The sequence below is a fragment of the Sitodiplosis mosellana genome, unplaced genomic scaffold (assembly GCF_009176505.1).
Source record: "Sitodiplosis mosellana isolate CC-2019 unplaced genomic scaffold, AAFC_SMos_1.0 Smas_scaffold_6191, whole genome shotgun sequence".
Lineage (NCBI taxonomy): Eukaryota > Metazoa > Arthropoda > Insecta > Diptera > Cecidomyiidae > Sitodiplosis > Sitodiplosis mosellana.
In genome coordinates, this window is record NW_022601432.1 from 2624239 (window position 1) to 2641557 (window position 17319).

Sequence of the window (17319 nt, forward strand, 5' to 3'; positions counted from 1 at the left end):
TGAATGACAAATGAAATTATGACTATTTTGATCGAAAAACTTTTTGTAGAGTAAAAAGGTGTCCGTCTTATTTTATTTAAACAGATAACTTACTTTTATAAAAGTGCTGCTAATACGAGGGTAACTATTTATATTTTGCGCCTAACCAATTTTTAGTGTTGCCAGATGCAAACTGGAACTTCCATTGGAAAATTTGACATTTTTTAGGAATAAATACGTTGACAGATCGAAAAAAAGTTTGCCCCTTTGGTTACACCAGCCCTTCAAAGTGAGGTCCATTTGTATGGGAAATTTTAGGGATTTTTACTCATTGCCATTGTGAAGACAATAAGTATGGCCGGATCCCAGTAATTATGTGTTTGTTAGTCACAATCAATAAGCAACACAATGGCAGTTCAAGTTGTCCTCAGAAGGTGCTCAGTATGGCTAACTCGTCAAAACTTTTTTTGTATGAAAATGGGGTAGGACCACACTTTGAAGGGCTGGTGTAACCAAAGGGGCAAACTTTTTTTCGATCTGTCAACGTATTTATTCCTAAAAAATGTCAAATTTTCCAATGGAAGTTCCAGTTTGCATCTGGCAACACTAAAAATTGGTTAGGCGCAAAATATAAATAGTTACCTACGTATATATATTACAAAATGTAAACAAGCGATAATGATACGCACGTTTGTTGACAGATCATAGACACGTGCGTATGATGTTTGCTACCCTACCTCAAGCAAGAAATACTTGTGTTTTATTGCCCTAATTTACGACCCGGTCTTTCATAAATTGCTTCCCTGTTCTGCAGGTGTTTTTTAAGCTCTGCTGAAAAGTTTATCATCTAAGCCGCGAATTCGACATGAAAAATAAACAAACACAAATTCTGCCAACAATCAATTTTCTCTTCTCTTCATAGTATTTCCAAGAAGATTTTGTTCTGAAAAAATGATTGAAGACGATAGTTCTTCGCTGCGAAATGTAAAATCAAAATATCCATTATTGTGCGACATCCCACGTTCATTGAACGCATCATCGACGAAACTGCCCTCTCAACAAGTAACTGCAAATAACAAAAGATATTTATTTTTTTTCAGACAGCAACTGTGTAAAACAGCGGTCAGCCAAAGGACCGTTTTAAAAATTCATTTGAACTCGGATGAGCTCCAGAATGTATGAGCGAGTTCTCGTGTAGGCCATTTGAGTTACTTCAAAAAATGTCACCTCATATCGCAAATGAAAGGAACATCAGGTATTTTCGTGCTTTTTGACAGATGTACTAAATCGAATGTTTTCTATGTCGCCATCTGTTGTTGGTGATACAAATATCTTATCATAAGGCTGCCAACTATTTTCTACCAATATACTGAAAAATTCAGTACCAAAGCCAGTTTTTTCGCAATATCTCGGAAACGGCTGGATTTAGGCCCCAAATCTCGGCCTCCGGCTACCATCCCCATGAAATTTTCCGCCCGATCGAATGGGACTTCTCATAATTTTCCCCGATTTTCCATTTTCCTTTTATAGCGATAAGTTCATTTTCGGAAAATTTTCCAGGATTTGCAATTTTCCGGGAAATTTTCTTGAATTCGTTTTCAGCATACGATCGTACATTCATAAAATGAAAATGGTTGGAAAATCTTGGAAAACTCGGGAAATATGGAAGATTTTGTAAAAATAAAATGTACTGAAAATGACCCAAAATTTATATATGAGGCCATATTTTGGCTCCAGTGACTTTTCCGGGAAATCTGATCAGATAGAAAACTTCCTTGGGACTTCCTCTTTCCATATGTGTAAACAAGAATTTGCTTCCGACACACGAATTTTTTTTACGAATTTTATTAGTCTACTGAAAAAATCAGTAGAGTTGGCAGCCTTATCTTATCACATGGTTCTGATGAAGATTTTATTTATTGCTGATACAATTTTATATAAAATTACTTTTTCATTCATAAACCCAATTCATACACACCAATATTAAATGGAGAATCTGTCACCTTGACATGTGGTAATATAGCGGTTAACCCGATATAGAGGGGAATTTAACCTCAAACTGGATTGACTGGCGGAGAGAGCGCCATATATTTCTAGGGGAATATCACGTTTAAATTATTCCAAATATTTCAAGAAAATTCAATTTATCTCTAAGAATCTGTCGTATAAAATATGGTGGATATTTGTGAATACGGCGGACAATTGTGGATTTTTGTGATTATGAATGATATTTAAATGTATTTTTTCGGATTTAATGCAAAAAATCTCAAATATCTCCAAAATCCACAAAAATCTGATTTATTTATTCGAAATATTCGAAAATATGTCATAAAATTGATGTTTATTTCAAATATCTCAAATATTTCACAAGATTCAGGAGCGTGATATTCCCCTAGATATATTTATATAGGAATTAATCCAATTTGAGGTTAAATTCCTTTCTACATCGGGTTAAGCGCTATATTACCACATGTCAAAGTGACAGATTATCCATTTAATATGACAGTGTAAACACACATAAGAGTGAAAAAAATTTCATCATCAAGTTTAAAACACGGCACGACCAATTTCAAGTGTTGTAACTTTGTTCTTGAAAAAGCCGAATATTATCTGAAAAAAAACACTAACACAAAATAATAAATGGCAAATCATTCTTTTGTCTCTTTGTTGACATTAATTCCCACATTTTCAATACAAAGTGATTTTTTTGAAATGCTACTCATAATAGTAATACACAATCACGTGTTTAGTACATTTCATTGCTCAATACTGACACTCTACGCACCCTTTTAACGTCGGCAATGGTATCTGTCAAACTTCACGCTCTGAAAATGACCTATTCATAGCAAACATTCAAAAACAGTCAATATTTTAATTTTTATTTGGGAAAACTAACATGACATTCACTTTCGACATACGAATGTGCAACGATCAATTTGGTTGTATCATCTTGGCACGACAATTTTCAAAAATGTGAGTTCATTTTTACGGATCAAACAAAATATTTGACAATGGTCGTGCCGAGACGTTGCAACCGAATTATATAGTTTCTGTACCACCTCGGCACGACCATTTTCAAATATTTTGTAATAATGTTTCGATGAGATCTCTGAGTGTTCCAGCGGTAATGGGATTGATGTCAACACCAGCGGAGATGAGCTTCTGAAGACCGTCTACGATTTGGTTAAGAAGTGATTGTTCTACCGGATTGAGCAGGTTGTCCACAAGGCCAGCGTTAGCGGTGACGGCAATGAAGCCAATCAACAAAGCGAAAACGATAAATTTCATTTTGATTTTAGTTTTTTGTAAATGTCGATTCGAGAGAAGTCGAAAAACTGATGTCTTTCCTCGCATTCTCTCATCCTTTTATACAAAAATCAGCGCGACACTTTCACTTGTACCGACGTCAGTATGAATGGTATGATTATAAATTTTGCGGAAAATTCCACCATTTTGAAGAGCAGAAACCAAATTTTGGTAGATTTTCTAATGAAAATTGTTTTTGCGTTCAGGTACAATTAAATCTATATCTTATCTAGACTTTATTAATCTATTTTAATCCGATGATTATTCAAGGAATAGTCTTCATTCATTTAATCTGTAAAATCGAATTGATTGAAACCATTTGGTGTGTTTGTTTTCCGAAGTTATATTTATTTTTAAATTAAAATTTCAAATAATCCAGAATTGAAAGTACATTCAAGTATTTTCTTCTATCTCTTTTTAAAACCTAATCGAGTCAGATGAGTCAAAAGCGTTTAATTTAACGTAGAAAGCTAATTCGAATAAAACGAGAAACCGCATAATATCTTGAGTTGCATTCGGCATGTAAATTGCTTAGTTTTAATTGTAGGTGATCGTTTTTTGTACGGAATAACCACCCGCCAGTTTAGCATTGATGATTTCGTTTACGGCACGAAGTGCATGGAATGGAATCTGGAAAACGGGAAAAAAATGTTCACATGATGAGAAAAGTGTTTCGGATGTATGTGCACAAAATGTGGTTGGCACAAGATTCAGCTTGAATACTTACACTGAAGATTTCATTGATAACCTTTTGCTTGTCGTATGTGTAGACGTATGGTGGTCGTGGTGTGGTTGATGTTGTTGTGGTCGTTGGTCCGGCCGTTGTTTGCACTTCTTCTACACGTTGTTGCACAACCTAAAAACCAAAAAAGTATACATCAAAATTCAAATCCTAAAAAGAGAACGATTTACAGTGTTTTTTGCACATTTTTATTTTGATGGGACACAGATTTGCAAAATTGCTACAATGAAATCTGGTCCCCACATGCACCACACTGAACAAAGGTGTGTGCATAAATGGTTTTTTTTTTTCATTCGGAACATCCATATATTTACCTGATATGGTGCAGTAATTTGAATTCGTTTATGGAAAACAGCTGGCTGATAGACTGGGATTGGGTATTGTTTGATGACTGTCGTGTATGTGGGAACTTGGACTTGTTTTTGCACCACTGTGTACTGTACGATCGTGAATGTGTGCATGAAGTGTTGTGGATTTGTGGTTTTTCATTGCATTGTATTATTCATCCCCATGGTGTAGTGTTGTGTGATTTTGAGTTTTGTGCGAGACCAATCGTATGTGTGTGTGCGTCATGCAATGGAATGTGCAACATACAGATGACGAAATGTGTGTGTGTGTGTGTGTGGTTGAAATATAACAGAATAACAATGATTAGATTTTAGACCATGCATCAAGTATATACAACAGGGTTCACATTGAGTGGAGGGTGGAACACAAAATTATCGAATTGAAATGTAATTAGATACGTACGGTTTGGGCGGGACGTGGTCGCACTTTGATCTTCTGCACATTGACAACATTGGCTGGTTGAACGACTTGTGTGACAGTTTGCTGTTGGACGGTTTGTGTTTGTGGCATTTTGTTATCGGTTAAATCATTATCATCTGCATCGATTGAAGCGCTTGAGCTGGACACTGCACTTGAACTTGAATCCACATTAGTTCCGCTTCCGGCTTGTTCAGCAGGGAGATATACACCTGCTGGATTGCCTGATGAAACCTATATAAATATTTAATTTCCATGCAACACAGAGACATACACAGGTTAGCCCACACATAAACATTGAGATGATGAAATGAGAGACGAAAAAAAAAAGAAAGTGCATCGTGACGGGTTATTTACCGTTGTCGTTGCAGGTGGTGCAGAGGAAGTTGAAAGAGTGGTTTGAATTAGACTATATTGGGTAGTTCGTTCAGGCTGTTCAGTCTGAACGGCAGAGATAGTGGATTGTTCAAGTTTGGTTATTGATTGTTCAGGTATTTCTTGTGATGGTGATTCAGGTTCGGAAGATTCTACAACTACAGGTGCTTCTACATCTACCGTTTTGTCTACATTCGATTCGACGTTTGTTTCTACGGTCGTTGCAACGTCTACGTTTGTTGCAACATTTGTACTTACAGTTTTAATGACTTCTTTTCGAGCACCCGGTACATAGGCTTCAGCTTGGCCAACACCAAACGAGCCGCCGTTATTCACATCACCGGCAAGCGATGCACTAGCACCCACACCGCTACCCGCCGTTGCTCCGGCGAAGAGGCCACCACGAGCATTTGCTGAAAAAATTGATAAAATTCAATTTTCGATTTAAATTTTCAACACATTTGCTTCTGAAGGTAAAATTTTAACAAATATCACAAATTTCATTTCAATTTCGGTTGTGTTTCATTCAATTTCAATAGAAATACTCACGGCCAGTGTTTCCTCCCAATCCGGCGTGAGCAGATTGACCAAATGGTGTACCGGCACTGGCAGTAAGACCGCCATGTGCTGCATTTCCGGTTAAAAGTCCACCCAAACCTGCTTCGGCATGATATCCACCGAAATTCACTCCGATTTTACCATCTTTATATGTGATTGGTGCATCCTAAAAGCAGAAGTTAAGAGAGAATACCATGAAAAAATGAAACAATATGAAATCGCACAACGTGTCAAATCGATTGCTGAAAAAAAACGAATTCTGGAATTGGTAAAGATAGAAATGGTTTTGTGGATGAATTCAATTTTCAAAAAAATAAATACAAAGTCATTGCAATATTAATATGCTAAATTATCGTTAATGGTCTCCATTTCGAATCCATTATTTTCGACTTATTTTCGGCAAGAGATAAAAAGTGACAAAAAAGCATAATTTATGAATCGAAAAAAGTGTGAAGAATTTATCTGTGTTTCGAATCGCATCTGATTTACGGTATAATTAGTGAATCGCCATAAAATATTCCACATGCCGCAATCTAGTTTTGTAAACTATGAACAGTTTGAAAACATGAACGTTTCACTTTTTCATCGGTGTCATTAATTTAATACGTGTCGATCTCAAGTTCACAGTCACGAGAAGTATCATTTGAAGAAGAAGAAGAAAACAACATCAAATCGAATGTTATACGCCATTTACATACGCACAGTTGTTTACCTTGAGATTCATTCAACAAATGTTGGACAGCTTAATCGTAACACATTGCCTCTCGTGTAGCGAACTGATTGCTGTGTGTGTGTGACCAATAAAATATGCAGAAAGGAACCATATTGGATAAATTATTATGTGCCACAACACATCGTTCATTGACTCTGATAATGTGCCCTTTGTTTTACTTCCGGTCTATGATTCGAAAAGCTCATTCAACGAAATTCGATTAAAACACTTTTCCCAAATTGAATGGACGATATAACGGGTTAAAATCAGTTCTTATTCAAAAATAATATTTAAAAAGGCATTTTTTGCAAAAATGTCATAGACTATACAAAAAATCTGATGAGAACACCTTCTGTGAATATTGCATTAAATTAAATTAAATTAAATTTAAATTGATTTTTTTGTTATGCATTGATTTTTTTTTTCAGAACGTGTGATTCAGTCACACTATGACAGTCACAGTGTGACTTCATCTGTGTTTTATTTGCAGAATTTAATTTGTAGAAAAATAAGAAAATCAATTGTTCCTTGATATAAATACCAATCAGAAATATTTGAAATAATTTTTTAATCAATTTATGGTACACATCACAACCATTCATATGATATAAATTTCCGGTTTCCTCTCCATTTTCCCGTTTTACTTTCGAAAAATTCACAATTTCAAGCAAAAAGCCGATGTCTATTTAAATTAATTGAAAACTGGCCCATTGAAAACAAAAAAAAAAAATATGAAAACATAATTTTCACCATTATCATTAAATGAGGGGTTTAGAGCGAAAATGTAATACAGAAAAGTTGAGAGGAAAAATGTCAAATGAAGCTATTTTTACTATACAGTTCACTATAGTTTACTATACAGTTTACTATATATAGCTATCCCTTTTCCGCTCTCATTCATCATCGACATTTTTTCGCTCAACTTTTCTGTATAACATTTCGCATTGTATGCATTTCTGGGAACAATTAAACGTTCTCATAATTTTATAATAAATTATTCTGATTAAATTTCCTCGTTAAATTGAGTGCATTTCTCATTCAAAAAAAAAGGTTCGAAACGAATGTCATGAAAAAACAAAGCCAGTTTCAATGCGTCGATTTTTCCCTATTAAAAATCGAATGAATGAATGAATAAAAAAAGAGACGTATTTTCTTCGACTCTTCAACTCAAATCAATTCAAAATGAATCCGTATAAAACTGTTTCAAAAGTTCTTTTATGTAGCAATGCATTGTTAGTGCTGGTATAATCCATGGTCTTTGTTCTGAACGAGATGCAAATATGTCTGGTATTACTATGGCTGAATGATTAATAGCCGTCAAAATGGCTTCTGAACATGTGGAGTAAAAACGGAAGTGTGTATAAATATATAGTCGATATAAATCAGGTTGGTTTACCTGTTCCGATAGATGAGCGTATATCTTTCTCTAAACCATATCGAGTAGCAATCCTTTTGTTTGCTCGTGAAAAAGTAAGGAAAATAATCTCACTTTATCTTATCCGATCTTTTGATAGCTATTTTGACTTTTCAATCATTTCAGGGAAACTATATGATGTTGTGATGTCATAGCCCATACACATAGGTAGACATACACATATAACAAGTGTTTGTATCAATTATATGCCATTTCATCAAAATTATGAATTGATGTGTAGAAAAGCGGATCATCAATTAGCAGTGCATGAACGAGCGAAATATAAAGTTGAATCTTTTTGTTTATTGCATGTGATGGCAATAACCAGTCCATGGCAATTTTAAAATACGATAAATTCGGTGTGAGTGACGAAAAAGAGAATCCGTGTATCAGTTGATTCATATCAATTTCATTGTCTATCCGATCCGATGATAGACATGTTAATTAGGCTCAATTAAATTTATATGTCATTACGATAAACGTGTGTCAACGAAAAAAAATGAGCCGATTCGGAGTATGAATTCAATTTTTTTTTAATCGTTTTTATTCAATGAGCAAAATGCTATGTTCAAATTGAAATTATTTCCAAATGGTAGTTTTCAATTCATTGATTTCCCTCATTTTTTTTTTATTACCCCATTAAATGCAATTGATATTTTCAATGAGCAACGTGTTGCATCGCTTATCTCCAACATATTTATTTGAATAATTGGCCATTGTGATGGAGAACAATTTAATCAAAAATGTTCTTCAAGCAACACGGTACTATGCTAAAACAAACGAAACAACAACAAAAAACAAACACACTCAAGTACAGTGCACCAAAGTGTTCTGAAATGAGCACTTACAAATTTTACAAAAAATTTCTCTTCTGTGCATTCGCGCTCCGCCGTATTCATCAGAATGATTTGGTGTTTCAGCGTTGCAATATCATTGGCATTGCCATTTTGAATAGCTTCAGTCTTGGAATATAAGTTTGCATAATTGAAATATAATTGTTTATTTTTGTGACGCTCACTCTCTCTCTCTCTCTCTCTCTCTCTCTCTCTCTCTCTCTCTCTCTCTTCATCTTCGCTACATACATTCAAAAGTACCGCTCTTACTCGTTCCGTCATTCTCTCTCGCTCTGTCTGTCTTTATTTCTTGCGTTTCACTCGTTTGTCTCGACAGAGCCCCAAACAAACTTATGATTTTATTCATGTAGACGAGTACAAGAACATTAGTAGCAACAATTAATTCCAATGTAATTCATCATTTGCATATAGCCTCAGCTTGCATACACAAAAAAACCACACTGACACTTACGCGATATTTTACAATTTCGCAATTTTCCGACAATGCTCGTGCAACATTAATTGTTGCGTTGGCATAGATCTGTTTAATTTAAACTTGCGCTTTTTGCAGCGCGCGCTCGCAAGCATTTTCCGTGAATAGAAGCACATATTTTTCTATTTATTTTGATTTCCAATTCAGATAATTGATTTTGTTTCAATTCATATTCCGCATTTTGGTTGTTGTGTTGGATGCACAAAACACTGTGCTTAACTGGGTAAAATTATGGGCAAAACATGACGATTCCTACTGCCGCATAGCAAACACAATGGATAGATATTGCTCACAATGAGATCACACACACACACACACACAGAAGTGTGTCTGTTTGTTGCGAGCGCACAATTTTCCACATTCATCATCACACTGATTCAACGACGTTAATAAAGTCCGTCACACGGAATCTGATTATAGCCACATGAATCTCAAACACAACTAATGTGTTTATAATTTTTTATCATGTTCGCAAATTCGAGAGGCATGCGATTCATGCAAAACGATAGAGAGACACTCATCATTTGTTAATTAGCATAATTTCAGGCAATTTTTTTTTTCTTTACCTCCTCATTCATGCATTTATGCGACATGAGGACCTTGACAGCTTCTCATTTAATTAAAAACAAAACTGATCTTCCTACACATTCGCTGAGCGAAGAATACACGTGTGAATTTGAATGGCCATTAAGTTTCTATAGCTTTAGATTTTTTATTTACTTGGCAACGGTTAGATACGGTTAGTTACATGTTATTGCAAATTCTTATGAACAGATACCACGCCGTGGTATTTTTTTCGGTCTTTCGTCGCCCTTCCAAACTGTTTTATTGACATCGTCACCGTGAGCTTCATGCCTCTTCAAGTTGTCGTGCCGTGAATTTATTTGTCATTGCGGAATATTAATCCGCTATGACAAAATTTATGCAGTAAAATTGTGAATCTCCTAACGAATCGTCATACAGTTGGGTTTATTTTTCATTTGAAATTCTATGCGCGGAAGCTAAGACATGATCAAAACCAATGTTGCTGCTGTGAATTTAAATAGCGACGCAGGGAAGAGGAAAAAAGCGAAAAAAAGATGAAATGGAAAGAAGAAAAAAAAAATGATGAGACTATGAGCATGAAATCAGATTTCGCTCAAGAGTTTTCGCTCTTTGGTGAAAAGTTTTAAATAGAATTTGAGAGCTCATTTCAAATGCGTCTTCAACTTTGACGGTCGCAATGCAAAAGCGGCAATCCGTTTGGAAAGCAACAGGTGTGCGATGGGTACAGTACTTGTATCATAAAAATGCATCAAAGGAAATAGCAGCGTATCATGAAAGAAATACCGAAAAGAGAAAGAAAAAAGCGCGCGCACTGACACACACACACACACATCGCAAACATTTGTAATAATCGTTTGGGCGTTTGCAGTTCTTTTTTTTTCTCTCTTCATTTATTCTACCCTAGAGTGCTGCCGCTCGACTGTGTGTCGTTGGTGTGTGCCAATCTGAGCGAAATGGCTACCACATTCCAGCAGATTTTTGATTCAGTTCACGCTTGAATAAATATCGCATTGCGATAAATATTCCATGTATTCAAGCATTTTACGTTTTGATTTCGGATTGCAATTGGGAATACACGATGCCACCGTCTATCTTCCTCTCACACAAACACTTTTTAAGCTCTGAAATGGATTTTTTATGCAAAAACAAAAATGAGCACGGGATGTGCAGAAAAAAAGAAATGCACGTGGACCAAACCGAACAGGAAAAAAAACACTACTAACGCATTTTGAATGTGAATTTTTAATTTTATTCGTGTTTGAAAGAAGAAAAAAAACTTGAAAAGTCTTTAAATTTGATTGAAAACCTGTGGTGTGCCGAGAGCGCCGAGAGACGGCCGGCCAAAAATGCCTGTGCAAGCAATCAACAACCAACATAATTTTTCATTCATTGAAATAAAGTGAATTGCCGATAAATTGACTGCAAATAAAAACTTTTCGCATTGCATCGGTCACCGTCATTGTTGTTGCTGCTGCTGCTGCTGCTGCTGCTGCTACGTCAAAGGCGGTGGTGGTGGTGACAACGGCAGCAGCAGACATTGATGCCGTGTGTAAAATTACAACGTTACCTATACAAAACAGAACACACCGAACCGAACAAACGACCGATCCGAAGCCAATCGAGGTAGCCCAACACGATAAAAAGCGTGTTGAATCCGAAAAAATGATTTAAAGTGTGAGCGCTCAAGCAGTAGCACCAATGAAGAGATGAAGATAGAGAGAGAGAGAGAGAGAGAGAGAGAGAAAAACACATCAAATCCATTTACTAAATTACTAAAAGTATATTATACAGTGGACCGTATTATTGGAAAGTATTTTTGTTTCGAAAAGAAAATTTTTCAATGTCTAGACACTTTTTGTGCATTGAAAATGTAACAGTTTTATTGCGTCGAACTGGTTGCTTAGCCCCGTTGTATACGTATCGTGTGTTTTGTGTTTATACATTTGCTCATGATTTTTCATTCCCTCTTCATCCTATTTTCCAGCAAAATTTTCTTGCCATTTTAATAAGATTCAAGACATGGCAGGCATGAATAAATGTTTGCTTATGTGTGTGTGTGCATATGTCTAGCTAAATGAAAATCTCGAGAGATCGTTCACGATGTTTAAATTTTAATCCTAATCTATGACCAGCCGGGAGGAGAAAAACAAAATTCAAATCAATTCATTGCCCAATGTAAAAGAAATTGATGTGAAATATGGAAATAAAACGAGAGTGAGAGAAAAAACAACAACAACAACGACAACGTTTTCTCTACAGAATAAACGATTTGGCGTGGTTTTGAGAAAAAAAAATGAAATATGAATGAAAATTGTGGGTGAAAAAAAAAAATTGAAATCAGCCCAATCTAAAATAGGAAAAAACAAGACCGCAGATCGTCGCTTCGCTCCGCTCTGCGTTCTTGAAGCTTGTAAATTTAAGGGGTTTAATAAATTTGATGTTTCTCATCAAATTATTATCGTAAATACTACATGGAATGTAGTATATTTTTTGTATGTAAATCATTTTAATATTGTCAAAAATAATCAACATGATGTTATTGTATTCTTCAATTATTGTTTTAATGTACGTTCAATGTGAATGGTCATCGTACATTATTTCACATTGGCAACGAAAAAAGTGTCAATTTTTTTTTTGACTTATCTCAAAATTGAATTACATGCTATTATTTCATATTTGCAATTAGGCGTAATTGTTTCATTTTAAATAACAAATATGGATATTAAAATGAATTAGTTAACGGTCTCAAAAAAAATGGCCTAAAGACTCTTAAAATTTTCTCGGGAAAAAAATAACAACTACAGTAGCCTACATTCCATGTAGTGCTAAAAATGTTTGTTTAACATAAGCGAATTGGTCAAAGTCAGCTATATTTTTGCAGCGCATCTGTTTGAAATAGAGAGCGGATTTTTTTTTTTATCGCTCGTTTCTAATTTCGATTTTTCGTGCGGCATGTAAATAATAGGCAAGAGGGGGTGGAAAATTGAAGCTTATGCTTTAGATGATGAGAAACCCTAAAAAATCGCTTTGAATTGGACTGGTCGAAAAAAATCTCTTCATTTTTCACTTGTCTGGAATGCTTTGACTCAAATACGTTCATTCGTCATTCTTCTTCATTTTTCCTTCTTGTTTTTTTTCTTTTCCTTTGGAATACCCAGACAATGCGCACCAAATTCAATGCGCTGCTAATGCGATTAAAACGAACATCAAAAACTCGATTCGATCTGGTGTTCAGTCCAGCAATAAATTGAGCGCACGAAATAAAGATATTAAGCCATGCATGACCAATAGCAAATGTAATGTGACGACGATGGCAAAGGTAGTTGAGTTGTACTTTTTTTCTCTCTTTGGTCGCAGTACCGAGTACAAAATTGCACGAAATCGCTAATACTTAAGCTTCAAAATCTTAATCGCATACAAAATAGAGGCATTCCTATGAATTTAATTAATTCAACGAAGAAAGGAATAGATAAAAAAAATAAAACGAAAAAGGCACGATTGCACGTGATTGAACGAATAAAGAAGACTTTTCCGTCCAAAACCAATAACCACATTAATTGCGGTTCAAAGTGATACCTTATGCTTAAACGTAATTACAATCAAAAACTAATTACTTCATCTATTTTAGAAGTGCCGGTGCACTTGATGCTTATACAACAACGAATATCCTCGGACGAATGCGGCTATGGGCAATGGGAAACAGAATACACACATAACACTCATTGATTTATTATTCCATTAATTATGTACTCAAATGAAATTGAAGCATGTGGATTTATTTTCCTACTTTGGAATTTGGCGTTTAAAACCATCCCCAAAAATGCTATGTGGTGTCATATCGTGCATAGCGTCACGTAGCCGACAGGACAAAACCATTGCAACATTTCTCTCACTCTAAGTGAAATGCGACCCAAGCGATTGTTTAGTCGAAACGAGAGAGCGAGCGAGCGAAATGTGCAAGAGAGAGAGAGAGAGAGAGAGAGAGAGAGAGAGAGAGAGAGAGAGAGAGAGAGAGAGAGAGAGAGAGTGAGAATGGAAACGGGAGCGATGTGCCAAAATTGAATTATTTCAGATTAATTATCGTGAGCACGCAAAAGTGCGCGCATTAGTTGGCCCAAACGAATAGTGACAGAATGAACATGAAATTCGAAACTCTCATTTGCAATGGAAATGAAAGACAATAAAATCGATTGTATTAAGATTTAAAGGTTATCATAAAACTGTCCGACCAATCGACAATGTTAGATTATCTGCATTGAATACCAAATTACATATCGCCATCCAATTGATGTCTGACACAGTCACTGTTGTTGAGCGGCATTTGTTTTGAAAGTGCGTCGCTTTATGGTGAACATACAAACCCTGCATGGGTTGAGCAATGCATCGACGATAAAGTTCGTCGGCCGCCCCAAACTCCAACAGACGCAAGACAATCAATCGACATTCCAATGTGTATATATGTGTGAGTAATCCAATATTGCGAAAAATTGAATCATCGAGTTTTAACGAGAATAAATCTCGAAACGCAATTGTTCCATTCAAATTTCGCATGAGTGCATTAAATGCATTCGTACTGAATATTTCGGCTTTAATTGAAACAATGATTATTTCAATCGCGACACATTTCGAAAATCCATGGTTTAACACCGCAACGGAATTTAATTTGAATCGAATTTATTTTTGTTCGTCAATCATGGTTCGTTCTCACTCTCTATGTCTCTCAACGAATGAGGCCATTCAGTTGCACAAAATTTGGCATTTTTATACATCTACGTAGCTATCACCAGTCACCACTAATTAGACACAAGCCATATTTAATGAGATACCACATGAAAAAAGGGCGTTTTTACAGTGCTGATGATGACGTCGTCGTCAAAAATGATACGCGTCAAGAATTCCATCGCAATCACTTATGCAATGCGAACAACATTGTAAACAGTACTTAAAAAACAACAACAACAGCCTGCCAGAAAGATCACGAAGAAGAACAAGTTTTGTATGTTCCATCAGATTATCGTAATATACGTTTAGTTTATAATTCTATTTTTAGATCCGATTTGGATTTGATGTGGTTGTAATTAAAGAGAAAAGAGAGAGAGATGAAAAAAACACAGAAAAACAAATGTGTAGGTAATAAAAATGTATGTATGGTAAAACAATGGCCGATCTGTTTTTTTTTTCATGGGAAAAACCATCGGACAATGTGAACGCATAGGGCAGAGTGCTTACATCAGTTGACAATATAGTGGACAAGCGAACATGAAGCACGTCATTAAGAGAGCCGTTTACTTGGTGAGTATGTGTTTGTGTGCGCGCGCGGTAGAATAAAAATTCAATTCATTTTTTCTATATGAAACCGCGCAAATGAAACGCAGTTCACATTTAATTGTGTACGTGATCTGGCGCACGCTTAAGTTTTCCAATTCGCATTTGCAATTGGTGTGCTCCATTATAATCATCACCACGTTATTGCAATAAAAATTCTAAAGCATACGAAATTGTTGTTAACATTTAAATAAATAAAGAATTTTCAAGTGCATACTGAAACTGCCCGAAAGAGCTTTAAGTCCAGAACAAATGATGAAATATATGTATGCGAAAAAAAGCCTTTGCCAGTTTTATGTTTTCTTCTTCTGTCGGCTCTTTTTTTTGTCGGTTATTTTTAGCCATATTGCGGAGGAATTATCGAACCATTTAAGCTGACGTAGACGACTCATTTCGATTTTTATCGCCGTTATTATTACTTCGGGCTAAAAATATGTCTCTCTCTCTCTCTCTCTCTCTCTCTCTTTGCTGTTGTTTTTGTTTGCCTCAATTTTCGACATGCAAATCTTTCGTTTTACATGTCTGTGTCTTTCCATTTCGTTTGTCTGGAGTAACACAATTTCATGTAACGTAGGTTCAACGTACAAACGTGTTTACAACAACATCGATGAACCTTTTATAAGACCAAAGTCCATTTGGAAGATTACATGCGCCATGCGATTGAATTTGTGTGCACATGACAAACAGGAGCGGTTACGGTTGTCAATTTAATGAAAGTCATGCAACAACGAGAAATGGAAGACTGAATAGAAGGCAAAGCAATAACAACAGCTCAGAGCAACAATTGCAGACAACTTGAATTTATGTGGTCATTCGTTGATAGAGAGATCGAGAAAGATCAAGATAAATAGAACGAGAACGAGATATAAGAGCCATTGGGATTATCCAAACCCATAATTTCCATGATTCATCGTCAAGTTGACGACGTCAACTGAAAAAACAACAAATGTTCAGTCGCATGGAAATTCAATCGTGGAAAATCCAAATCCAAATCAAACAAACAGTCCGTCAAATGGAGAAAATTTGCATGTACGCTACTCTCAATCTCTCGAAACCAAAATGCAATCAATACGAATAAAGAATATAAATTGAAACCGACAATTTAAAATTTGATTCAATTTTTGGCAAATGTATGTACGTGTTTTTCCCCCTTCGAAACTGAAATTCGCTTTGGCCAATTTAGATGATTCCGTTTATAGCGGTCACTTTTTTTGTTCACCGTTGATTTTCGTTTGCCAAAACTAACGATTCTATTTGCACGAAAAAAAAAATCAACCAAATGAACGTCATTGCGACGATATGGCATTTTGTTGATCAAACTTAGTATTGCAATTTTGCAAAGTGAATTCTATTTTTACCCACATCGTCCAATTAACGTAAATCCATTTAAACATTAATCCTTACCTGTGACACAACCAGTTGAACAACTGCACAAAGAGTGATTAATTTAAACAGCATTTTGATCGATGTTGTCAGTCTCACGTAATTTATATATACTTTGTTTGTACGATTCGCTACGATTAATCAAGGTTACGGCCACTGTTAACGTCTTTGTTGTTTGCCTGCTCTTTGTTTTGTTTTTAATTCAAAGTAGAAATTATTTTAACACGGACTGATAGATACTTCACAAAAATAAAAATGTTGATCTTTCGCGCTCGAACGATCGACTCGCACTGATCATAAGATTCTGAATATTGTTCTATATCACTGGTTTCTCAAACCTATTATACCTTGATGTCTCTCTTCTAGAGACGTTTAGCAACTTCATTTACCTGGCCGTGTCTGTCTCTGTCTCTCTCTGTGTGTGTTTGTGTGATATGTTCACACATTCACTATGCCGTGCGACCATCGATTATCTCTCGATGCTTTTTTTTAGCTTGTGGGAGAGGGAATGAGACAGTGTACGGGAGATTATTCACCGATGGATGCATGTGTGTTTTTGTAAACTTGTCCATTTTTTTTTTCATACTTGTTAATTTGCTTTGTCTTCTGATTCATGGAATCAAATGATAAGGAAGAGAATGACACGAGAGTAAAAGTGGAAAAATCACAGTTTGTGGTTTGCAGCAGTTGAAGGTGTGTTTGTCGCTGATTTTCTGTGTTATTGATGCTCTTCGTGTTATCATTGAGAAAGCGGTTGGTATTGTGATTCACACAATTTGTGAACGGTTATGGTACATGTTTCAGATTAAACATGAAAATTGGTTCAGTTTTAATGGTCGTTCATGTAGCGAACGAGACATTTTCATCCTGGAAAATTTCACTTATTAA

At 35.6% G+C, this 17319-nt stretch overlaps 1 protein-coding gene across 4 annotated transcripts; it reads right to left on the reverse strand.

The window, feature by feature from the left end:
* Positions 1-3612: 3612 nt before the first annotated feature.
* LOC129576483 (uncharacterized) lies at positions 3613-16761 on the reverse strand. Of its 4 annotated transcripts, XM_055461677.1 has the most exons (8): positions 16453-16753; positions 5717-5891; positions 5426-5580; positions 5150-5233; positions 4778-5026; positions 4342-4464; positions 4013-4141; positions 3613-3915 (listed from the first exon to the last, which is right to left on the reverse strand). In XM_055461677.1, the coding sequence occupies exons 1-8, from the start codon at positions 16504-16506 to the stop codon at positions 3823-3825; spliced, it is 1062 nt and encodes a 353-aa protein (XP_055317652.1). In that variant the 5' UTR covers positions 16507-16753; the 3' UTR covers positions 3613-3822. The 4 variants fall into 4 exon arrangements, with proteins under 4 accessions (XP_055317652.1, XP_055317654.1, XP_055317653.1 ...); XM_055461679.1 differs by lacking the exon at positions 4342-4464 and having other exon boundaries at positions 16453-16761; XM_055461678.1 differs by lacking the exon at positions 5150-5233 and having other exon boundaries at positions 16453-16748.
* Between the last annotated feature and the right edge of the window lie 558 nt (positions 16762-17319).